Raw genomic sequence first — 26,866 nt, forward strand, 5'->3', positions numbered from 1 at the left:
TCTAAGCCTGCCTTTCTTTTGGGAATGAAAAACAATCCACCCCGTAACTGTCCCATCACTTTACAAATTTATTATTTACACTCCCACTGACTTTAGGAGAGAAAAGCTAACACTTGTGTGCATAGGTGTGACCACGATTCCTTCAAAGGATGTTGGGAATCCACTCTAACAGAGATCTTACATACACAGCAACACATAACAAAGGGATTTACTGTCAAAACGTTTATTGCAAAATGGAGTCTTAGAACAAAGGAAAGCAAAGAAAAGTTCACATCAAAATGAAATGTATGACACCAACTTGAATTTCTGAATACACTGTGGACTTTGTGCTGGAATATCAAATTCCAGCTATAAAATCAGTAACTGAATAGTCTTACCACACAAGAGTAAAATTTAATCTTCCATACAAACATTATACAAGATATTTGGCATAGGACTTGCTCAGAATAACATTGCAATAGAATAACTGAGAAAGTTTTTGCTAAAAAAACAATAAAGTGATAATGCCATCTATTCAAAGCTCACACTCAAAGAACATAAATATTTCCTATTAGTACAAAAATTGTAAGAGTGCAAAAGCAATTGTGCAGTGTATCGTATCTGACATTAGAAGATATAGTATTCTGCACACAATATAAAATAATTAATGTAGGTGCTTGGAACTCTCATTTTGAAGTAAATAATCACATGCCAGAAAGCTCCTCACAAGGCAACAGAGTGCAAACAAAGGTGGAGTCTGAGAAAACATGGCTAGTCTTCTAGATTTCCTGATAGACACTCACTTTTCATCATAGAAATGCTGTATCTAGAGCTGTCAGGCTATGTTACAATCGAGAGAAGAGAGCAGATTCTTCTGTTTGGAAATGCTTAACACCTAAAGAGGAAAACAGTCTTACTCAAAAGCAGCAAAAGGTGCCTGATTATAGAAAATGTATGCTCTATTATATATGTGGTATGAAACTCTGCTACTTTCAAAAGGCTGCAACAAGTCTAGTAAAATAAAAATTTTTAAAGTATTAATATTTAACCCAGAGTAAGTTTTAAAACTGTCTTTCATAAAACTCTTAACCATTCTAATGAAAACTCCGAAAAGTAAAGATATATACACAGTAATTCTGGGAGAAGTCATTCTGGATCACTTCTAAACCCTCCTTCACTCCCAATTCCTTGATTTTTCATGGGGATCAAGTTTGACTACCTTTGCTAGTGTTAACAAGTCTAACAAATGCACTGCATGTTAAAAATCACTGGCTAAGAACCTGCCCTCAGCATTCCAGAGCACCAAAAACAGGGAGCTACATGCTTTCAACTTCTTTTCACTGGTTATGTAAAATAGTAAAATGTAATTTTGCTTTCAAAAAATGACGGGTAGACAAAGGCGCCTTTAAATTAACCTGTAGAATTGTAGCTACCTCAACAAGTTTTTTTTTTTTTCTTATTTATTGTGGAATCAGTGCAATGGGTGAGTGGCCTGCCCTGGTGGATTGGGCTGTTTCATCAAGTTTCCACCAGCATTCCTAAGAAGAAAGAAGCAATTTCCCCTTAGGGAAATGGTGATTTATGATAAAGCCACAAACTCACAAAATTCAGATAGTGTGTTGCTGTAATTCCAAAAATACGTTTTTTCGACTTGGGTAATTTTGATCAGGGGAAAAATAATTAGACACAAAACTAAAGCTTCTCGATTTGATAAATTTATCACTGGGGAAGGGACAAGGCTGCTTGTATTTTGTTTTGGGTGTTTTTTTTTGAGACAAAGTCTCACTCTGTCATCCAGGCTGGAGTGTAGTGGTATAATCTCAGCTCACTGCAACCTCCCTCTCCTGAGTTCAAGCAATTCTCCTGCCTCAGCCTCCTGAGTAGCTGGGATTACAGGCATGCGCCACCACGCCCAGCTAACTTTTGTAGTTTTAGTAGCAACAGGGTTTCACCATGTTGGCCAGGCTGTTCTCGAACCCCTGACCTCAGGTGACCTGCCCACCTTGGACTCCCAAAGTGCTGGGATTACAGGTGTGAGCCACCGCGCCCAGCCTATTTTGAATGGAAGACTTTACTGAACAAACTGTCCCTGGAATTCATAATGTTACTATTCCTGGCACTGGGCACCCAATGCCACCCTAGTTGCTATGACAACCAAAAATGTGCCCTAGCCCCAACACTTCCAAACACCATTAGCCGACAGCACGACCTCCGTTGAGAACCACTAGGAGGGTCTCATCAAATTCTACAAGATGAACTTTATGAATTAAGAAAAAAAGATGAAAGGTGAGACATTTTCAGTTGCATGTCTCCGATAATTATTACCACAATTGAGAAGCAATTCTCCTTTTGAATTTTTACATTTCTCACTGTTTCTTTTAACCCTTCTCTTCCTAAACGTACAATTTTGTAAATCAAGTAACTGGAACTAAATCCAACACTGATAACTGCCATTTCAAAAATTGATCTGAAAAGTGAATTAGAAGCTTTACAATTAATATCGTCATTAGAAATTCTGCATACGGCTAATAAATATTCCTTTTTAAAATTAATAGAGTCTAAAGTCTTCCAAATGATCTTTACAGGTAGAGTGAGAACACTATAAAATTCCGGTTATATGATTTAGATTTCAGGGATGTTTTAACATTTTCAAACCACAAGAAGGACACTGATTTGGAATGCAAAGTCAAAGAGCCAATGTCATGTGTTAATGATCAGTAGTTCTACGTGGAGAACAATTTTAAGCTCTTCACTGTGGCCCTTTCTGCTGTACTCTAAATCCCTGCAGGTTCTTCTTGATGGTAAAGTATTGAGCTATGAGCATCTCTAGAATACTGGTGAGGAAAATATTACCTAATTAATGATAAAGTTAGGTCCAGCATAGAGTCCTATTATTTTTCTCTTTGGCCCTATTTGACTGCTTTTATTAATGCGTCAGAACTTTGTGTTTAATCATATAGATTTATATATAAATTAAGAAAACAATGTCCATTTCATTCAGTTCATATGTTCTAAATGTATTGCTGACCATTCTTAAATGAGAAGCAAGGTTTGCATTCTTATATAAAGTGCACAAACCCTGAAGTTAGCCCAGGGATCCCCTTGCCTTTTTCAGCCTTGCTCAAATGTTACCTTATCAGTGGGGCCTTTCCTGACCATACTTTATAAACCTCAACACTCACCCATGGGCCTTATCCTCCTTCCCTGCTTCACTTTTTGGCATGTACTTACCAAATGTGAACATATGCCTTTGCTTTGCTTAGCACTCACTGGCAAGTAAAATATGTGAGTGCAAAGATTTTCATCTAGCTATCTTCCAGAACAGTGTCTGGCACAGAGAAGGAACTCAATGAATGTGTTAAATGAATGACTGTATCTTTGCCTTGTAAACCCCATGCTATCGGCTCTCTCGTCAGGCGGCTGACTATTGCATCCCAGGGCATGCTGGAAAGACAGGAGTCCCAAGCCTTCCCTTTTGCTCTACTCCAAGCTTTTCTGCTTGGGCGTACTGACTAGAGTCAGGTAGTACTTCTCTATGTCTGAGCACAGACAAGCTGTGTGCATGTATTTGTATATATGTGTGAATAGACAGAGAAACTAGTAGCATGGGTATGTGGGGAATCCATCTTTCAGGGAAAGGTTTACCTACTCTTTTTGTGTTTAGTCTCATTTCATACCAGGTTAACCTGGCCAGGGCTCATAGTTTTAAAGAGCAACAGAAGAAATGTGTTTAGCTTACATTCTACGAATGTTCTCTTTATCTTTCCTGAAAGCTATCCACTTTTAATTTCATCTCATACTACAGAGAAAATATTATTTGAAACTGATAGTTTAGTTTTCCAGAAGGGTGCTGAAATCACTTACTTTTCAGTGTCTTCACTGGCACTATTCATAGTCGCTCACGTTAACTAGCCACTTTCCATGGGCCTGGGGCTGTGCGAAGTGCTTTACATTGATCATTTCTTTTAATCCATACAATGATCCTTTCAAGTAGATACTATTAGCATTCCCATGTTGCAGATGAGCAGACAGACACATGGGGGTTAAATAATTTGCCCAAGGTTATAGAGTAACGGCCCGGGATTCTGAGTGACAGCTGGACTCCGATCTCCTTCTTCATCACTATGCCACCTAGACTGCTGTACACCTCTCACCCAGAACACTCTATTAGTTATTTCTCCCCAAATGAAACTGGCACAGCATACCGATCATTATGTGGTATTTTTTAGCTCTCAATAGGCATTAGAAGCCTATCACATTTCAAAGTCCAAGAGGTTTTAACGATCAAATATAGTCAGAAATACTATTAGATCATAGCTGTGACGACGTCCTTTCTTAAACGTCATAAAAAGAACCACCAAAAATATTTTGGCTTAATAGTTTTATAATTTAAACAAGCTTTGACAAATCGGTGATAACATTCTGAGAATATTCCTGGCTAGCCAGGTTTTCAGAGCAATGCCTGCATCTACTCCTAAAATGGCAACATCATGAAGCAGAGTTGAAACACAGAACGACTCCGGAAGGCTAAACTTGATATGGGAAGGACCTATGCTTTTGCCTCGGTGAGGATGATTTATCTCAACTATTTCTTTTATAAGATTTAATTTCCTCTTTAAAATAGCTATACATATGTTTAGAATCCAGGATTATTATGCCTTCTAAAAAACAAACAAGCATGCATATACCCCACTTACTGGAAAATCCAGGAGAGGCATGAGCTTACCCCCCTGGAAGCATCCCCTTAAGACCACATCTTTCTCTCTGTATAAAGCACAAGCATAGCCCTAAATGACAGTGTGGTGCTGTTAAGAAGCTTCCATGGCCAGCAGTTGTATGAAAGTTTGCAACATCTGCTGTTGGTTTCATATTAGAGTATTTTTCCTTCAACTGTACGACTGAGAACACTGCTCAGGCTTTACATTGAGCAGCTGTGCTCTTTAGTACTAAACATTCTCCGTACTTAGGTATTTCTGAAGAACATTTTGTTATAATCTTTTTTCATCTCAGTATTTTTGTTGTTGGATTTTGTACTATCAATTCTTTGTTTTTGTGTCTTTTTTTTCTTTTTGAGACAGGATCTTGTTCTCTTGCCCAGTGTGGAGTGCAGTGGTGCCATCATGGCTTACTGCAGCCCTGACTGACTGCTAGGTCTCAAGCGATCCTCCTGCCTTGGCTTCCCAAGTATCTGGGACTACAGGTGCATGCTACCATGTCAGCTAATTTTGTAATTAGTAGTAGACACGAGGTCTTACTATGTTGCTCAGGCCAACCATTTCTGATACTACAGTGTATTGCTAAAAGAAAAAAAAGCATGTCACAGAAATTATTAAGTGTAAAGAATTAGGAGTTAAGAGTTCTTGTTCCAAATGTCAGTTTTTAGAAACGATTTGAATAAAGGAAATAAAGTCAAATACAAACTAAAAAGTATTCATTTAAAAAGAAAAAGCCAGAATGCCACTACTTTAAAACTCCTATATTGTATTGTATACAGAATCACAAGTTTCTATAATCAGGCACCACATTTGCTGATTCATAAACATACTTTTTTTGGCTTAATTTTCCCATTTTTCTGAAAGCAAAAAAAAAAAAAAGTAGAATTGATAAGAAATTATGGTCATGTAAATGTGATTGGCCTAAAAATGCGGTGCTCGGTTTTCTGCCTCCTTACTGGTTTTTGTACAGACTTGAGATAACAAGTTAGTTTTGTTTTTTTTTCCAAACATTTTCAATTTTATTACTTTGCTTTTCGCTTTCATTCACTATTAGCAATGTCATTATCCTCCTCCTCACCGTCATCATCATCATCATCATCATCGTCACCTTCTGACAAGTCAAAATCACTGAACCCCAGAGCCATGTTGACTTTCTTCCCCCTTCTCTTAGATGTGGTTTTGGAAGAATTCTGCTTGGCTTGCATGTTTATCTGCATCCCAGAATGCATCACAGCTCCTGCTTTGTTCATTGAGAAGATATCCCCAAAGCCCATCAGCATCATGGCCTGCAGACTTGGGTTCATGCCATGGCCCTCCCCGTTACTTGTTGCTGTGATCTGACATGACATCTCTGCACTGTTTGACTCCTCTGTTTTAGATTCAAAGTAAGACTCCTCAGACATTCTTGCAGCAAGAGGCAAGAGAAGCTATCAAAAGGGAAGAAAGGACAGAAGTAAAAAGAGAAATTAGGACCAATTTAAATCAGGAAAACAGATACCACAAAATTAGTTGGCACTACACAGGAGGTAAATGATTAGTGAAATAAATGAAGGTAGGGAATTATGTGAGAATTTATTTATTGGCAGATTTGGCTCCAGCGTATTTGCCATAATTTATGAAAGGATGACTCACAACCAAAAGTTTGCAAAGCACCACAGCAAGCCAAATGTCAAACGGAAACAAAGTTGCAAGTTTTAAGCCCTCATTTTGCTTACAACAAAATAGTTTTTAGGATTTATCTTAATTTTTCCCAATTTCATTTTCACACAGAAACATTTAGTTAAGCATTATATTTTTTAAAAAAGAAATTAAGCAGAGATTCAATCTCAAATGAAAAGAAACCTTGTACCAAAAAGAAAAGCTTAGAGGAAGCACAAAAACAGTTCAGCAGTCAATACAGTTCTAGAGAAATGTGGGTTGTCAACTACCTTTTTATCTGGATTAGAACTCTGAACATACACTAAAAATCAGTCTAGAATTCACTTGCTTCCACTTGTTTATCTATAGTAGCCAGAACTGATATAATACTATTAATTCAGGCCGGGCGCGGTGGCTCACGCCTGTAATCCCAGCACTTTGGGAGGCTGAGGCGGGCGGATCACAAGGTCAAGAGATTGAGATCATCCTGGCCAACACAGTGAAACCATCTCTACTAAAACACAAAAATTAGCTGGGCATGGTGGCGTGCGCCTGTAGTCTCAGCTACTCGGGAGGCTGAGGCAGGAGAACTGCTTGAAGCCGGGAGGCAGAGGTTGCAGTGAGCTGAGATTACACAACTGCACTCCAGCCTGGCACCTGGCAAAAAAGCGGGACTCTGTCTCCAAAAAAAAAAAAGAAAAAAAAAAATTATTCAAATGATTAAATAATTGTGAACAAATTCTAGATTCTGTCTCTCACATTTAAGTTAGACTTGAGTATGTAAACACATGAAAACAGGGAAGAAAGGAAAATAGTGTCAATTGAGATCGTTCTAATATGCTTTAATATTCAAGTTTTCTTCTTTAACAGAACACTTTTTCTAAGATGTCACCATTCACAGTGGTCACAGACATTTATTTTCTACTTTATGTAATTATTTCGAACAGCCAGCTTATTCTCATAAATGTTTGGGCATATCCATTTCAGGGGTAAAACTGTTAGGATATGAAAAATGTTACTGCCTCTTTTGAGAAATATGCAAATCAAGGCTTAAATTTTTGGCATAGTTTAAACATGGATACACTTATGATAAATAATGTAAAAATAATATACTGGCATGACCTGTACATCCTGGTGTCTAATATTCAGGATCAATTTTCTAATTTTTAAACTGAAGTTGGAGCTGAGTTTTTAAAAATTAGCTCACTCTTTTGGGAAAAACCCTTCTGGAGTTGTTAGTTCAATAACTTTAATTTCATATAATTCAACCGAAAAGTATCTGTTACATGGAAGAAAACAATTGCATTAGGTCTTAAACATTAGAAACAAGATGTTATTTTCCTGGCAGTCAAACTCCTCAGCTTCTGGAATTTGTTTTCAATTGTTAGATATTCTCAGGGACTCTTTGTGGCTTGTTGTATTATTTTGAGGGTCCTTCCTCACATTAGGTTTGACTCTAAAGTTCTCTATGAATGTTTCTCAGATAAGCTTCTATTGTTAAAAGAAATAAAATTTTACATTAAGCTTCAACTATAATTAGAAAATAAACATTATCCATATTAATGCATAAAGGATTAATCTCCCCAAATATCCTTAACTAATGTTTTAGTTTTAGGAAAGAAAATAGTGTCCTTGAAATGAATTCAATGATACAGTTTTTTATGAAGTTACATAAATGTTAAACTCATATAATTAAGATGAGGCCACATACAGGAAACCTAAACCTCCAGCCTCTTCCTTTTTAAAAGGTTTATTTCATCTTTCTCTAAGACATCTATTAAAGCCAAACAGAAACTGATGTGAGGACAAAAGAAAATACCTACTTACAAAATATCTGAACATAAACTTTCTTTCCTTCAGAAATACCAGCTCTAAGCAGAAGAGACATTAAAAGCAAGTACTGTAAAGAAAGAAAACTTATCTCCCATAAGGAAAAAAGAAGAAAATCTCCTTGAGATTGTGCTGCGGGCTGTCCATTGTTAGATGGTAGCCCTCAAAGCAGTTCCTTCACAGAAAGTTTTCTGGAGTTAAAAACTCAAGCAGGCAACCCACAGAGCACACAGTGCTTTATTGTTTATTATGCAACTATGTTACTAACAGCAATAATGTGTGCTAGGCAGCCCATAATTTCTTAGCAAAATGATGCCAATAAACTAAAGAGAGGCTCTGAAGCATATGCGAATGGGTAAAGTTTTTTCTTAAAATACTACATTTAGAAAGAGTCAGGCCATGCAGTGCTCTACAGCTTTAGATTTCAATGCATTTTACACAAAACAAAACCAAACCTCGCAGCCTTCAGAAGCTGTACTCTAGGGACGAGGTCACATTTTTGCTTCCGTCCCTCATGAGCTCTGGGAGAAGCAGTGCTCCCGTGCAGGTCCCTAGAGGGAAGCTTTCAGAGGCTGCCTGCTGGCATCAAGTCAGCCAGAACGGGAAACTTCTCTCATCGTCTTTCTCACCAGCCAAGTTAAATTCCCAGATAATATGTGGGTACTTTTTAAATGTTCCATGATAGTGTTATGGATAGCAATTCAATTCATTTTGGAATTCCCTGGAGAACCGAAGTCCTTTTTCCAAGTTGGATCTGATAATAAATATTTAGCTTCATTGTATTTTCCTTTTTTGGATTTCAGGTTGCTTCTCCACACAAGTTGGGAAGGAGACAAACTATTTTATTCTTTAGATGCTAGAAAATATTTTGCAATTGGGCACTGGCTGCTTAATGAAGATTAAGACTTTTAAAGATGGGAAAGCTTTTTGCAGACCACGAAATAAATGGCATTTCAGTTTTTCTTTTTTTTTTTTTGGCATAATCACCATAGCAACTATCAAACATGAATTTAAAATGTATGTTTTCTTTTAATCTACCATTACTTGGTTAATTTTAAGTGAACAAATATTGCCCACTAAAAACCCTGGGGAAAAAACAATTACACATTTATACTTAATTCCTGAAAATATGCCATTTAAAATAGGAAAGAATGCTGAAATTTGATTAGACTTTAATAATATCATATCAGCATGTAAGCTCAAGGTTAGTGTATAACCAGTGAAATCCTTAAAAAGAATTTTTATATTCCTCTAAATACAAGACTTGGGATAAAACAAGATACTGCCTAGGTGTAATAAATACTGAAAGCTTGTCCAGAGAGAATCTTTTCCCAATATTTTGCTGTCCATGATTGTAACACTAAATTGAATATGAAATATTAATGCTTCTCATTTGTATGTCATCATGGTTAGCTCCATTTTAGAAGGAAAACACGGTTAAGTTCTGACACATCAAAGACTGTTAGTCGGCGAGCTGCTGGAGTTACAGTTATTAATGACTGAGCGACTAGGAGCTAATCAGCACTGAGGTGCATGTTCTGAGATTGAGCAGATGGTGTGAAAATACATCGGATTTTATTTTTGTAATTCTAATATATAAACACACTGACAGAATAACAGTTCTTAAGGAAGGAGCCAGAAATAGGATAAGCTTTTCTCTTACATCTCTGGCATTTTGTTAGTTGAAATTGGGTATGAACGCTGCTTGAGTACACACACAGGCCCTTTAATATACCCAGGCATGGGGCAGGAAATGAGGGGGCGGCGGGAGGCAGGGTAACAGGTGCCATGCTGCCATGCTCGGCCGCGCAGTCTACGAGCTGCATGTGGAAAGACAGCAAAGAGGGAGGATACTCACCGGGGTGTTGGACTGCTCGGTCAGCTTTTGCTCCCACATCTTTAAACGTCTTTCTCGTTCTTTAAGCTCCTGCTCCTTAAAGCTGAGATCACGCTCTAGTTTCTTTAGCCTCTCAAGAGTTGCCTCAATTTCACACCTGCATAGGGATAGCTGGTTTCAGTCTCGACTTTACTTAAGAGATATCAGACGCTTAGTGGGTCCATTAGAATGCTAACCAAAGTGAAAGACAAATGCTGGTGCTTTAAAATCAACCAGGAAACTGCCGGAGGAGAAGGAATCTTTCATGTCCTTAAATATCACGAGGTAGTTTCTAGCTTGGAAAAATAAGCTCAAAATATTTCAACAAAGCATTCAGGAGCCACTGGGGTGCAGCATAAGCTACGGAGCTAGTGTCCTGGTGCCCTGGTGCAGCCATTTAGTAAATACTTACATTTATCTAGCTCTTTACAGTTTACAAGTGCTGTTATATATGATCTCATCTTATTCCCAGAACAATCCCAAGACACAGGTTCATCTCATAGTATAGGTGGGAAAATGATATTCAGGTTAGGTGATCAACAATGGCACCATCACTAAGTGGTTGGAATGACACTTTAGGCTACTCATTGGCTGAGTAACCCAAGCAATCAACTGACTAACCTGACCCAGTTTCCTCAGTTGTAAGGCGTGGTGCTTATACCACATTAGGGTTCCCCTGCCTGCCTGATCCTCAGCCTTACATAGGCAACATGTTTTTTTTAAAAAAACCACACACCAGAACTCAACAAAACATGGATTTCTAGGACCCTTCCTTAGAGCTTATGAGTCAGTAGGCCTGGGTGGGGCCCTGGAATTTTCTTTTCTTTTTTGTTTGAGACAGAGTCTCACTCTGTCACCAGGCTGCAGTGCAGTGGTGCCATCTCGGCTCACTGCAACCTCTGCCTCCCGGGTTCAAGTGATTCTCCTGCCTCAGCCTCCCGAGTAGCTGGGACTACTGGTGTGCGCCACTATGCCCAGTTAATTTTTGCACTTTTAGTAGAGACGAGGTTTCACCATGTTGGCCAGGATGGTCTTGATCTTTTGACCTTGTGATCCGTCTGCCTCGGCCTCCCAAAGTGCTAGGATTACAGGCGTGAGCCACCACGCCCGGCCTCTGGAATTTTCATTTTTTAAATAAAAGACGCAAGTAATTTTTACAATCAGGCAAGTATAGGAAACCCTGGGCCAGATGAACTCTGAGGTCCTTTTAAATTCTAATAATTTTAAAGGAAGTTCTTTCCTTTGTGTCTATTGGCCAACCAACCTCACCACTTGGAACCATATGCCATGTTACAGAACTCTGTCCTTCACAGAAGGTGGAACCGGTATCACGGCTCAGCACAAACTTTCTTCTCCTTCAGGGCTGTTGCAATGCTTAAGCCTAAATTTATGTTTTGACAACTGGAAGCTCTTTCCCTTGAGTTTCTGAAAAGTCTTTTAAGTAAGCAACAATACTGAGAGAATGAGGGAGAGGGAAAGGAAGTCAAGGCTAGAGGAGGCACTGAAGAGAATGATGCGGAAGAAGCTGAACTCTTGCAGAATTCTGCTGGGTGCTGCCAGCACTGCTTCCAGGTGCCACTGAGGCAATCCTGCATTACCACGGCGTAATCACGATTGAGACCTTGACTATGGAAGGGAGAAGCCCCACATCTAAGTTCATGAACATACGTAATCCAAGTCTGCCTTTTTCCTTCTAGGGAGAATAAGAGCTTACTCTTATTGGACCATTCCAATGCTCTTACAGATAATAACCAAGGGATGAATGAAAACAAAAGATTCTGGGCTTTAACTGGCAACATCCAACTCAGGGAACAGGTATGGAGGTGGGGGCTAGATTTGGCTCAACACTTCACTTCCCTGATCGTCTAAAATGCACCTCAGAGCCAGGGAGGCAGCAATCAGGTGTAAGAAGCCTCTGCTGCGCTGCCCACAAATATCAACACCCTGTCCTTCTTACGGTACCATCTGAAAAATCATAAAAGGCTAAAGTCACATTACAGTCCCTAAAGAATGCAGTGAATCAGCAATCTTTCAGAATTATGACTATCATAAAATCTAAATTTTATCCCCGATATTTCTGACAAAAATATGCTTATGCACATAAAGTTTTTATTTTTCAATGGAGGACTGAGAGGAAAAAATCATGAAAAACCTTAGGGTAAACTTTTGTCACAAAAAGAAAGAACGAACCATCTTCAGTCAGTGAGGCGGTCAGAGGGCAGCAAGGAGGTGGTGGAGCTAGGTGGGCTCAGTGTGTGATGGCAGAGGCCTGGACCAGCATCTATGTGGCACTTCTGCGAACCCAGTGTCCACGTCCCTGCCAGCGAGACTAATCTCACTGATGTTCTTTTAGACCAGGGTAAATGGCCTCCACATTCAATTTTACTTGTCATTTAAGCCAAAGATGCATCTTAAGTTCCTGCTCTGGGAGCCTCCTAGAATTTTGAGCACTTCTGGAAAACAGATCAAGAGTTAAATAAATGGAAAGCTGTGACACAGAAACAGACACTGAGTCAATCTCCTTCCTAATCTGTCCCCTCAGGCCCAGATTTCCCACAGCCTCCCAACACCCCGGAGTCTGAAATCATGTGTGAGGTGAGATACCACTAGAGGCGTAACCCCAACCCGGGGACGACATAAAAGCAGCTGCTCCCTTGGTTTTTTTGGTGCATTGTTTTGCATCAAATGCATTTGTTGACATATTTATATAACCTTCTTGTTCTACAAATATAGTTTAAATGTCTTAGTTGATGAAAATTACGGTCTTCTCATAAGCCAAATCCAATCAAGGTCAATGTCAACTAGTATCAATTTTCCATATGCCAAAAACAGGCAATGAACTGTAATTATCTTCTTGCATCAGACAGAAACTTACTTTGAAATAAAAGGTCAATTTGTAAAAAGAGTGATATAGGATCTATATTACATGATAAATATATAATCTGTTTATTAAATGTAGTGTTATATATTACATGATTTGTGCTAACATTGCATAAATTGCAAAGGTTACATTTTTGATCTCTGCTTTTTTGTTTTTAAGAAGGCATGTCAGAGTGAGAGTACTTTGGTCACCACGGGAAACACAACCCATAAGATGTTTTGCCAAGAGACACAGATCTGAATGCCGTCACAACACGGCATGGCTTGTTCAGTGTAGGTTACCACAGATCTACAATCACATGGTTAATGAAAATCTAAAACAGGACCAGCAGGATGACACATTTTCTGCTTTTTTTCTTTTCTTTTTTGGAGGAGGTGGGAATGGATTTGGAAGTAGGAATATTCCTCAGTGGGGTCAGTGCCTTCACTTACAGGGGCCTCAGTTTCCCCACTCTTGGACATTAGAAAATGGAAGAAAATATGGAACACTTCACGAATTTGCATGTCATCCTTGCACACTGGCCATGCTAATCTTCTCTGTATTGTTCCAATTTTAGTATACGTGCCACCGAGGCGAGCACTCCATTTTCCGTTCTTAATTCTCATTGCCATTATTGCTAGTAAGTCAATGGGAGGAGAGACTAGCTGAAGATCTGATGAATAAGGAAAGGTCTGACACTAGATTTTGTTTCTATGATTTATTAGGTCAAAGGAAAGAACTCACTTTATGTGGTTTGCAATAATGTAGTTTTAAAAAGAGTCTTCAGAATAACCATCCAATTTTCTAAAAATACAAGTTGCATCTGGTCTATGTGTAGAGGAAGCTCTACCAGAAAATAATCATTTGCCAGAAACACCACAGCAGGATTGGAATCAGGCTTCACTGTGATCACTGTGACTCTAATTTACTAAAACACTCTTTGGACACTAGTCGGTTGGTTTCAGACACTAGATAAATGTTGTGGGGGGAAAAGGGAGTAGTCTGAATGTGTTGTCTTTTGAAATGTTGAGATTATCTGGTAGAAACACGTAATTCTTTTCAGCGGTTGACACTGAGTTAGACAGTCCGTTTGCCTTCATAACCTAAAATGATCATGCCCTGTAATATTTCTCTTAGCTAAAAAGGAATCCAGTTAAGTGAATGTTGCATTCTAATGAGAAGACAGCCTGACAACGGCCACATGTCAGTAACTGCACTGCGCAGCATGGGTGCAAGGGCAGGCCTGTGTTACCAGACCGCCTGGGTTCTGTTTCCAGGGCCATCCCAGCACTGTAATTTTCAGCAAGTTACTCAGTTTACCTTTGCATCTGTCGTGTAATTTAGGGTTGCTATGGGGATTAAAAAAGAAAATCTAAATGAAGTACAAGCATCTGGTAAGAACCTAATAAGTGACAACTGTGTTTATTATTATTAAAATTACTATTATAGTCCTCTCCGTTTTTAACCAATTGCCTACTTCAGTGAAAACAGCTCTGCTGCTTCTCAAACTGTGGTTTACTAGTTCAGGTCAAGATATATATTCTCTCTCCAGTTCTCAGAACAGGATTAACAGTTCCTGAAAGATAAGGAGGCCCCCTAGGCAACTGTATGCCTTTTACTAAAGTACGTCACTATTTTACCTCTTTTTCCCCCCATTCTCAATCATCAATTTTATTTCCTTCACTTTTCATCTTCAAGCATTTTAAAAATTGAATTTATCATTCAACTAGCCTGTGCTTAATGTAGAACTAGGAAATAAAATAATACAAATAAAAAACAGTCTCTGTAATCCCATTGCCCAGTGATAACACTGACTTTTTGATACTTTTCTCTATGTACATATACACAATAATATATATTTTATAAAAAATAGAATCATTCTAAACAAACTAGACTATAGGCTTAACTTTTAAATCATTGATCAGACCTGTGTTTTTAGGAATGACCATATTATTATATGCATGGAGATATCGTCATTTTAAATTTATTTTTGTTTATTGTACTTTATACCATTTCTGATTTATCCTTCTCAATGATGCTTTGCTGAATAAGTGTCCACACATTTTTGCACAGTCTTCCAATTTTTTTTTTTTTTTTTTTTAAATAGGATCTCACTCTGTCGCCCAGGCTGGAGTGTAGTGGTATGATCTTGGCTCAATGCAGCCTTGACCTTCCCAGCTCAAGTGATCCTCCGACCTCAGTCTCCCGATTAGCTGGGAGTTAGGGTCACACTGCCCAGCTAATTTTAATTGTGAGTAGGGATGAGGTCTCTATTTTGCCCAGGCTAGTCTCGAACTTCTGGGCTCAAGCAATCTTTCACCTCCGCCTCCTAAAGTGTTGGGATTACAGGTGTGAGCCACCACACCTGGATTTGTTGACTTACTTTAAAAAACTCCCTAGCTTGGTATTAAAATCCTACTAATCCCTTTGATAATAGATCAAATAGCATTTTCTCTAGAATTCTTTTATTACATCCTTGTACTAGATCAAATTTCATGGTTATATACTCTCAGACCTCTAGTATTTCTCTGTCATAATACCTAACAAAATAGAAGTGAGTTTTTAATATATTTAACAGTTTAACATTGGGCTGGAGAGCTCCATGTGCCCTGGGATTCTTGTGCTCATTGCTACAGCCCAGTACCAGAATGGCAGCAGTCATTCTCACACCAGCAGAAGTTCAATGAATGAATGAGTAATGAACAAATAAATATAAGAAGTACTTTTGTCATGGCAAACAAGTTAACTTACATTAATATTCTCCAATATAAATTAGAGAATATAAATCTCCAACTTATATTCTCTTGCATAATATCATAATGTCTTTTTATATTATTACTACCATAGTAATTTTCTCCCTTGCTTCCTCAAATAGTTACTGGGCAAATGCTGTGTTCAGGGCACATTTAGATGCTGTGAGTGATGAACAAACATGATTGTCTGCCTCTCTTACATTTCAGCCAGTGAGACACACATTAAACACTAACTGCTGAAGTACTTCTTAATTCCAATAGCAGTAAAGCCTATGAAGGAGATGCTCTCAGAGCACATAAAGTAGAACCTGGCCTGGCCTGGTGTCAGCAAGTGTCCCCCTGCAGATGTGTTATTCAACTGCTATGTGAATGATGAACAGGAGTTAAGGTGGGGTGTGATAGCAGATGTGGCGTGCAGCTAAAATGGGATAAGTTTTAAAGACAGGAAACTGGACTTGCAAAGACCCTTAATCGGGGAGAAATATGCATGTGTTGAGGGACTGAAAGCTAGAAATTAAGGGGAGAATGATCTTAAGCTGACGCTGGTGAGGCCAGAGTACAGAGGGTCTTGTAAGTCTTCTTAAGTATTCTGGGTTTTTTTTTTTTTTGAGACCGAGTCTCACTCTGTCACCCAGGCTGGGGAACAGTGGCATGATCTCAGCTTGCTGCAACTGCTGCCTCTCGGGTTCAAGCAATTCTCGTGCCTCAGCCTCTTGAGTAGTTGGGACTACAGGTGTGTGCTACCACGCCTGGCTAATTTTTCTATTTCTAGTAGAGATGAGGTTTTGCCATGTTGGCCAGGCTAGTCTTAAACTCCTGGGCTCAAGTGATCCACCCGCCTTGGCCTCCCAAAGTGCTGGTATTACAGGCATGAGCCACCATGCTAAGTATTCTGGTCTTTGTCTTAAGAGTAATAGGAACTCATATATGGATTTTAAAGGAGAGTGATCTGATGACAGGTATACTGATCTTTTACTACAAAACACAAATATTACTTACATGCTTTGTTTTATTATCTCAGCCCAGAAAGAAGTCTCTCATACCTATACCTGAGCTCACTGTATAACTTTTGAATTAGGAAATAATTTATTTACCTCACTGGTGCTATATAGATATTTCAAAGGAATAAAAATTAATAAGGTTATTATAAAACAACAGCCCAAAGAAATATCTAGCAACAGGAGTAAACAATACAGTAATTTTCAAAGTGCATGCAGTATTCACTTGGCATCAGCAGATGGCGTAAGGCGTCATGTTACTGCCATGGCTATCTGGAGCAGAGATGAAGTTACCTAAATCTGTGCTGAGTCAGGGGGGGAATAATGTCAGCTTCCAAACATGCTATTTATATTCATGCATCATGTGACTTGGCTTAAATGTTTGATCCTGGGTTTACTCTTCCACTCATACAATACAGTTTTCTCATTACTAAGTTTGTTTAACAAGCTTTAATAGGATTTATGACAACCAAAGTTTTCTTCTAAGAGTGTTTTTTGTGTTCTCACTATCCCCCTCCACTAGCAGACACAAGTGCTCTGCAAATTTCAAGGTAAACAGTATTCTTGTTTCTTATGGAACAGAGGCCAAAGCTTCCTAACAAAGAGTAAACACAGAGAAATGTCTGGTAACCATCTTTTGTCTCAGAAGATACAATTTCAGTATTCGTTTTTTTTTTTTTTTTAGACGAAGTTTTGCTCTTGTTACCCAGGCTAGAGTACAGTGCACGATCTCAGCTTCACTGCAATGTCCGCCTCCCAGGTTCAAGCGATTCTCCTGCCACAGCCTCCCAAGTAGCTGGGATTACAGGCATGCACCACCATGCCCAACTAATTTTTTAATATTTTTATTAGAGATGGGGTTTCTCTATGTTGGTCAGACTGGTCTTGAACTCTTGACCTCAGGTGATCCACCCACCTTGGCCTCCCAGTTTTGGAATTACAGGTGTGAGCTACCGCACCCAGCCTCAATATTCTTTTCAAATACTTACACAAGGCAACAACCTTGAAGTAACACTCTTGCTTACTTATGAAATGCAGGACTTACAAGATTTCCAAAATCATAAAAAAAAAAAAAAAGCTTTTTCCCTAAGCCATGCTCAGAAATCAGGACTGTCATTAAGACCTCTGGTTCTCTTCTTTATTGAGACGAGTGATGGTCATTCAAAGCCAGACACTATGGCCGGGTGTCAGGGCTACCCACCTCCACTCCGCCTTGTTGTGCAGGAATGAGTTACACTTGTCAGGAAGGCTCGTGTCATTTGACATGGACTCCAGAATTGAAATGATTTGCTTGAACGATGGCCGTTTCTGAAGAGGAGGAAATAAGTAATCATTCGGTGGGACTTAAGGAGATATTTAAGAGAAAACATAGGTACCTACAAGCATATTAATAAACTCAACCCACCATAACAAAATAAAACATGATACAATGTCCTGATGTAGTTATTTTACAATCATCAGATCACTCGGGTTTAGGGAACCGTATTCTCTATTTTCAGTGAATTATTCATAAGGTGAGATTCAGATGTTTTTCTCTCATGTGGTGTTAAGGCTGGGATAATTTGTGTTTTTTTTCCAGGAAGAGAGAACACTAATTCTTTTAGTTATGATTAAGAACTCCTAAAAGGAGTTTTTAAAAGTTCTTCAAAAATCTATGTGGTAAATATGGTAAAAAGTTAATGGTAGAGGGTGTGTGGTGGATATGTTAGTGTTCACTGTAAAATTCTTTCCACTTTATGTTTGAAAATGATTATGATAAAGTGTTGGGGGAAAATCTACCTATCAATCTATTGGAACTAATAAAACTGTCCACATTGGTTTGTCAGAAAACAAAATTCAGGTAGTATGAAGATTACCTGGGTGAGGAAATAATCTATACACCAAACCTCCACGACACACAATTTACCTATATAACAAACCTGGCAATGTACCCCTGAATCTAAAAGTAAAAAAAAAAAAGTAAAAAAAAAGTCCCCCAATTTTAAAGCCATCATAACTTCACTGTTCTCAATATTTCTTTTCTGTTATAATTGGCTGCAGTGGTTAGACACTAAGGTACTGCCCACTACAAATGAGCAGTGGTTAAGTGTGTTTGACTCTAGCCAAGGTTGAGACAAAAGGTTAAAACAAAAAGAGAGAAAGATAATAAAAAGGATGATGCACATTCTGTCTTCATCATGCCTCGTAATTACACCATTACTGAACAAATTATAGCTGCAGCAATTAAAACATGCATTTTAATTTAAGAGCACCAAAACAAGAAACAGTGTTGAGGTGGCTTGCTCTCAGGAGTTCAGTGTTTCCTACGTTACTAAGAAAAGCAATTTTTCCATTTCTCAGAAATAGAAAAACCTAGGATATAAATTGAGTTCTGCCATTATTCTTCTCGCGAATAAGGGCACTTGTGTGCATGTGTGTGCCTGTGTCTTTAGAAGAGGGCATTCATAGAGAAATGTTACGGATATACAGGCTTCTAATAAGCAAAGAAAAAAGTGCCTTAAATAGGAAGCTTGAAAAGTGTTGTTTATCTTAATTTTGTCCTCCTCTTAATTTCTCCCAGCATGTACTGGGTTTTAAAAGGATTTTTTTTTTTTTTTCAAGACAGGCAGAGTCTTGCTCTGTTGCTCAGGCTGGAATGCAGTGGCGTGATCATAGCTCACAACAGCCTCAATCACCTGGACTCAAGCAATCCTCCTGCCTCAGCCTCCCAAGTAGTAGAGACTAAAGGTGTTTGGCACCATGGCCGGCTAATTTTTTAGTTTTTTTGTACAGAAGGGGTCTCGCCATCTTGCCCAAGCTGGTCTCAAACTCCTTGTCCCAAGTGATCTTCCTACCTCAGCCTCCTAAAGTGATGGGAATACAGGCATAAGCCATAATGTCACTGGCCAGAAAAATGTTCTAATAGTTTGCATAAGAACTAATTATATAGTAAAGGATTTTCATTTTGCAAGGAAAAGCAGCAGGAGGAGCTAATTAATTTTTAAAGAATAATTTTCCCTACATTTAATCATTCTTAAAATAAGGTGAAACTCTTCTATAATTGGATGACCAGCATCCCTAGAAAAAAATTTAATTTTATAGTCAGAGCCTGCTCTTGGATAGAAGTTATCAAAGTGAACATTTAAGAGGTGATAACAATATAGATTTTTGTGGTAATAATATTCAATGAGTATTCTGGTTACTGAATACATTTGGTCTAGGCTCTTATATAAATTCCTCTGAAGGGGATTAGGTTCCTTTTAGGCATTACATAGGCTTTGCTTATTTAAAAGTTAAAATAAAAACTAGGACCATTTGTGAAGCATCTACATACATTATTTCTCTATTTGTTATCTTCATTTTAAAGGTAAGGACAATAAGTTTCAGAGGAGTAGGAAGTGCCCAGCATCAAACAGGAATCAAGTTATAGAACCGGGGGCTCTGTTCTTAAACTCCTCAGCATCTTTTATCATGTAAGGGATTAAACTCACGACTTTAACATATTTTTGTTTTTCTTTTTGGAATCAGAGTCTCACTCTGTCACCCAGGCTGGAATGCAGTGGCACGATCTTGGCTCACTGCAACTTCCACCTCCCGGGCTCAAGCGATTCTCCTGCCTCAGCCTCCCGAATAGCTGGGACTACAGATGCACGCCACCATGCCTGGCTAATTTTTTCTATTTTAGTAGAGATGGGGTTTCACCATGTTGCCCAGGCTGGTCTCGAACTCCTGAGTTCAGGCAATCTGCCCCGGCCTCCCCAAGTGCTAGGATTATAGGTGTGAGCCACTGCACCCGGCCAACTTATTTATTTCCTTATTTAGAAATGTCATGTTAGGACCTGAACAAATACCACCTTTCCTTTCTTTCTCCTTCTCTTAAATAAAACATTCTGAGCACCTGTTGTAAGCCACTAAAAAGACTTGACATTTACCTAATACCAGCTTTCTCTTGCATATATCACCGCCCCTGCCTTGGACCCTCATTGCAAAAGAACACTAGTTCTACAGGTGGGCTGACTTTTTAAGTAGATGTTAATACTCTATAAATCTAAGGATTTTTTTTAAAAAAGAAAGTACTTTATTGCTCTACCTATGTGCATAGGACTGGAACTAACTTCTGGTTGAATTGCTACATATATGTAGCCAGTACATGGAGGTACCTCTCAGGAAATTTACTGTGGTCTGCCTATGTCAGGCAACCAAATTGGGCATCTACTGTCTATATCGATTTAATGTGCTATAGGGAAATACATGTCACAACTACCTCTACATCCTTAGAAAGCTTGTAGTCCATCTAGGAAGAAAACATGTCTTTAAAAATACAGCTGTACAAGGAAGGTAAGGCCCAGACTGTGGTTTAGGAAAAGAAGTACTAAGCCTGGGGTTGAGTAAACAGAATAACCAAGGAAGGCTTGATGAAGTACTCGGGGAGAAAGAAAAGAAGGAAGAGACCATGTTTGGGGAATGAAAGTATGGAAGGCATGTCTAGAGGAGATCAGCAGTGAGAGAGCTGGAAACGTGGGCTGTGGCCAGGTATGCGACCAAATCAAATACGGGGGCATGCCATTGTTTAATCAGAATGAAATGTCATGAATTTAGAAGACAAAAATCAATTTTAAACTTCCTTTATACCTCATGTGGCTGGGATGCGAGATTTCTTTGGCCCTGAAGAAGGGCTAGCTTACTACATGCTGAAGAAATGCCAGCTGCATGGCTTCAGCACTGGGCCTAATGTTCTTGTTGTGTAAGGTGATTACAGGATCATTTCATTAATGTCCCACAAATGTACATTCTGAGAATTTTAATTAACGTGGTACTGAGTGCTCAATTAAGAAATTCAAAACTTGCTTTGCATACTTAAGTGTAATCAGAGTTATAGAGATCTAGTTGCAATAATCAAACCCAATGCAAATAATTTCAGGCAAAATATTTATGTATCAGAGAAACATATGTCCAAAATGACTTAAATGTCACAATGGACATATAACTAGTAGGAAGGGTGGGGAAGGGGCAGTATGATACCATTTTAACAGTAAAAAAAAAAAAATGTTTTAAAGCAAGCTTGAAAATACCTGCATATAGTTTCTACTGAGTTAGCTGCAAAATGTAGGCATTTCTCTTAATGCTTAAAAATCCCCATTCTGCAAAATCATGTAGTAAAAATTATAGGGCCTAAACAGGAGCAGGCGAGACCATTCAAAGACCATGCAACTTGGTCATCAAATACTATTAAAATGAACAACAATCCTAAATAAGATAGTAACACAGTTTAAAAACATGATTCTTTAGTAAAAATAAACCTAGGAATAGCTAGGACTCTGCTTAAAAAATAAAGGGTAAAGGAAATCTAGGGCCGGGCGTGGTGGCTCAAGCCTGTAATCCCAGCACTTTGGGAGGCCGAGGCGGGTGGATCACCAGGTCAAGAGATCGAGACCATCCTGGTCAACATGGTGAAACCCCGTCTCTACTAAAAACACAAAAAATTAGCTGGGCATGGTGGCGCATGCCTGTAATCCCAGCTACTCAGGAGGCTGAGGCAGGAGAATTGCCTGAACCCAGGAGGCGGAGGTTGCGGTGAGCCGAGATCGCACCATTGCACTCCAGCCTGGGTTACAAGAACGAAACTCCGTCTCAAAAAAAAAAAAAAAAAAAAAAAAAGAGTAAAAGCAAAGATTTTTGCAACATGTACACAGCACAATTTGTCGCTAGGAGAACCAGCAACAAGTTCTTCCAAGTCAAGCTAAGCCAAGCCAAGAAGGAGCACGTAGAGTGAACAGGCTTCACAGCACTGGGTCCCTTGCTGCCTTGTGGATTCGTATACTCTGTGCTCAGTGTGGAACAATGTGTTGGGAAACATTTTGAACAATCAACGTGAATTCTGAGTTACTCTAACGTAGTCCCCAGTCTCTATTCTCGCCAGTGGCTTCTGAGTTATTCCCACTAAAGAAACATATTGTAGAAGAACAGACTATATTTCATGGCCATTCATTCTTCTTGGGGGTCAGATTGGAACAGTGCTGAAATTCAGTAAGAAACTGGATTCTTTAGTCTTTCTTTCTAGTCTCTATTTAAAAGATCAGTTGTAATACCTCTTATTTCCACAAAAAACTGGACAAATTTAAACTAACATTTCTATGTCTTTCTGGAGTTAACTGCTCTTATTCTAATGTTTAATCTGTGAGAATATTTTTTATTTTTTAACTCATTATGGGAAATTCCAAAATACACAAAAGTAGAGAGAACAATATAATGAATCTCTATATACTATCACTCAGCTTCAAAAATCATCATGGCCAATCCTGTTTAATCTATACCATCATCCATTTCCCTTCACTTTATTTTGAAGCAAATCCAAGACTAGCCTATCATTTTATCTGTAAATATTTCCATATGTATACAAGAGTCTTTTAAAATGATTTTTGCAGGGAAAGGAAATGGGCCATTCATGCTCAAATGTGATAACCACATGAAAGCTTAAGTTTTGGAATTTCTCCAACTCTATTGTGATAGCTCAAAAACATCACTGAAGCTGGACATGGAGTACATATCAAGATTCTCTAGAAGTACTACTTTTCCTTGCTCTTTGGCTAGAAATGCAAAATAGTGCAGTGGTTAAGAGCAGGGACCGTGCCAGACTTAGTTCATGTCCAGCCTTACTCCCTACTAGCTGTATGGCCTTGAGCTCATGACGTAACCTCTGTATGTCTTGGTTCTTCATCTGTAAAATGAGGGTAATTGTGGCCTCTGTTTCACAGAGAGATTCTGAGGAATAAATGCATGAACATACATGAAGTGTGTGGAACAGTGCCTGGCATATTATAAGTACTATGTCTTAGCCATCTCAATAGCATATAGGTGCAATAGTTATTACTAAAAAATAAAATTATTTTTACTGACTCCAGAATGTCAAAGTGTGCTGTAAGAATGAGTTAATAATGAGTCACCAGAGATCAAGATTAAGCAGATGTCAATAGGAAACTTTAACAGTCAATCTGGGGCTCTTAGGAGCATCAATTCAGCTTTGCTTTGTAATGAGTTTTAGTAACCTAAGTTTTAAAAACAGAAAGCCAAACGAGAAATTTCAAAATTCTAAACAATAGCAAAAATACATATGTATACCTTGGCATCAGCTTCCCAACACTGATGTAACAGTTCAGCAAAACTTCTGGGGCAACTGCTCGGAATGGTTAATCTCTACAAAAGAGAACAGAACAAAACAAAACAAAACAAAACACCGGGTTGTTTCATTAAGGTAAGCAAACACTATCTGAAGTTTCGTAATAGAGTTAATTTAAGAACATAATCAGGATGTGAAATTTAAAGCTTCCATTGTTTAGTATACGACAGGCGAGAATTTATGTTTAGATCTGTAATCTCTAAAGACTCATTTTTCTTAAAAGACAACTGTGGAAAACGGAGAAGTCAGGTTCAGTATAACTAATGCAACAAAACATCAAATATCTAAAACTACAGAAGAGGAACCAGTTGGAACTTAAATACTAAATATAAAACCACAAGTCATTGTTCTTTCATAGGAAACTTAGGATATATGTAACAGGCCAGGTAAATAGGAAACCAGTTTAGCTTTGGCAGTAGGTATAAAACTCTGAAAAGATCTGAGCACAGATCAGAGAATTTTAAAGAACTGTGCATTTCTCATTGGTAAATAAGATCATCTGAACCTATGACTGATTATGGTTTTGTTTTGGTCAAACCCATATACTGTAAGGACCCAATACAACAAAAATTATAATATGAGGATGGGTCCTGTTTTAACATCCTACAGTAGTTCTCATAGAACATGTGGTGCCTGTATTCCACAGAAGCATTTTTGTTTTAGAGACTGGTGGGTTGCAACTGACTTTTAAGCATAACAGGTCAGGAATGCTAGACCCTTCAATATATCACAACATCCTGCATGACCAAGAACTCCTTTGTATCCCACAAAATTTCAAAGGCCCCATTTACATTCACGTAAGTAAAACAAGCAAACAGTGAGGTTTATAATTTTCTGGGCCTAGAATCTAATTTACAAATAAACACAGAGTATTTTTTGAATAGTTTGAAGATACACTGAACTTTGCAGAACGCCTCTACCAAATAAAATAAAGGCTTATTAATTCTTGCATGATTCTTCTGACAGATATCAACAACAGTGCCACTCCCTAGGTAATGGAATCATTAATACAACCCAACTCCATCCGGCTGCATTTGTAGTTGCTGAGTTCTATTTATCCCCGAAAACTGCTCCCTTATCTCCTCTAGTGTGGTCATGCTTGAGCATTTGAATGCTGGAAAACATCTGTCATTTATTTCTCTTTTTTTTTTTTTTTTTTTTTTTTTGAGACGGAGTTTCGCTCTTGTTACCCAGGCTGGAGTGCAATGGCACAATCTCGGCTCACCGCAACCTCCGCCTCCTGGGTTCAGGCAATTCTCCTGTCTCATCCTCCTGAGTAGCTGGGATTACAGGCATGCACCACCATGCCCAGCTAATTTTTTGTATTTTTAGTAGAGACGGGGTTTCACCTTGTTGACCAAGGTTGGTCTCGATCTCTTGACCTTGTGATCCACCCGCCTCGGCCTCCCAAAGTGCTGGGATTACAGGCTTGAGCCACCGCGCCCGGCCTTATTTCTCTTTTTATATTACGGTTAGAGCATTATGTTAACTTACAATATAATGTGTGTAGGTAGTTATGGTACCCTTGAATTTCACCTCAAAGGAGCATAAGGGGTTGTTAACATAATTGTTATAGAATGAGCATTCGGTGTGATGGAGTTGAGAACTGCTGTACTAAGAAGTATTAAGACTTATTCCCGTTTTGTTTGCCAAAGAAGTTTTGCAAATAACAAACTGAAAACTGAACTTAGCTGGATTTGGGGGAGGCTATGTGTGAAACTAGAAACATAGTTGCCTTGACAAGAAAACTGACAACTTGTATCTGGAATTACAGATAATCCTAAAATCAAAACAAAACAAAGTTGAAAAACAAAACTCTCTCCAAACTAAAGGCCCTGCCAAGCACTATTAAACTTCTAGGCTCCTGATTTCACAGAATAGAATGAGATATATTAAACTGTACTATTATTTTACTGTAATGTAAAGTGCAGACCTTTCGATGAAGGCAAGAAAAATTCAGGTGTTTACTTTTTAAAATATAAAATGGTTGGGAGGTGAGGACTAATAAAAACAGACTACAATTGCAATTATGCACTTGAATGTACTCTGTAACTAAAAATAATGAGTTTTCATTGAGGGTAACATTTTTCAATACAACTTTGTCTCAGCATTTTCCTGAAAACTGAATGTGAGCTGGCTGAATATGGAGGATGATTTCTGTGATCTTTCCTTACTGAAAAACTGCTTAGATGCCACATGGAATTCCTTATACAAGGAGACACGATTATTTTAAATAATCGGACGTGGTCAAATATCAGTTTAATCTAGACTCAGACACTTTATGTAATGGATGATTTTGGTGCATAATTAAGTACTTTAAAACAGAATCCAAAGTATTTAAGTCCTGATTACATAACTGTGGGCATTCCTAATACATTAAAACATTTCTGAAATAGCCAGATCTTAGCACCAGGTTTGCAATCATACTTAAATATTTTTAAATAAAAGTTTCAAATTAAAATATTTCCCAATCACCAACTCAGGCATGACATTTTTTAAAGACCATCTTCATTTCTGCACCACTTTCTACATAAGATGTAAACATTTTTTTAAGTCAAGTTTTTATCTTTTTCTAAAGGCTAGTCAAGAGCAGTGGATTAAGTTTTATGAAGATTTCTATGTTAGTCAAATTCAAACACATTATATGTAAGAATTTAAGTATTTATAAAAATAGAAATTATGCTCCAGAGCATTCTGAATGACTACTGATTGACTTCCATGGAAATGATAAAAGCAAATATACCTATCTGTTACATTTGGAACATTTATTAGTAATGCCCTCTTAATTTCATGCCTTCTGTAAAGGTTCACTGTTTACCCTGCAAAGTTTAGCAGTGCTTTATGAATCTAGTTTTAATAGGATTTAATATTAGAAAAATGATCACTTAAATGTCTTATTTCGTTATTAAGGGACTAGAAGCAAAGATCTTCAAATATAATTTTTAGAAAGTATTGATTTTTCTATAGATGCAAAAAGTAATCTTAAATGTTGAAAATGAATAAGGCCCATTGTCTGGGTAAGAGTAATGTGCCAGTCTCAGTTCCCTGGTCTCGACAGTAT

At 38.3% G+C, this 26,866-nt stretch overlaps 1 protein-coding gene and 1 non-coding gene across 5 annotated transcripts in view; both read right to left on the reverse strand.

The window, feature by feature from the left end:
* The window catches only part of MAP3K20 (mitogen-activated protein kinase kinase kinase 20), a 197,048-nt gene that overhangs the window by 42,662 nt on the left and 127,520 nt on the right, over positions 1-26,866 (reverse strand). For 3 of the 4 annotated variants that reach the window (XM_039469825.2, XM_003921859.4, XM_074399461.1), the window contains exons 9-11: positions 23,748-23,822; positions 17,851-17,957; positions 10,021-10,156 (exon numbers count right to left, since the gene is read on the reverse strand). In XM_039469825.2, coding sequence (XP_039325759.1) covers positions 10,021-10,156; positions 17,851-17,957; positions 23,748-23,822 — 318 coding nt within the window. Of the gene's footprint in view, positions 1-207; positions 6,122-10,020; positions 10,157-17,850; positions 17,958-23,747; positions 23,823-26,866 lie in introns of those variants that run through there. The other variant, XM_039469826.2, reaches the window with a different exon arrangement.
* On the reverse strand, positions 13,393-13,499 carry LOC120364394 (U6 spliceosomal RNA). Its single transcript, XR_005579656.1, has one exon. It is a non-coding gene; the product is annotated as a U6 spliceosomal RNA (small nuclear RNA).

The sequence above is a fragment of the Saimiri boliviensis genome, chromosome 5 (genome assembly GCF_048565385.1).
Source record: "Saimiri boliviensis isolate mSaiBol1 chromosome 5, mSaiBol1.pri, whole genome shotgun sequence".
NCBI classification, from domain to species: domain Eukaryota; kingdom Metazoa; phylum Chordata; class Mammalia; order Primates; family Cebidae; genus Saimiri; species Saimiri boliviensis.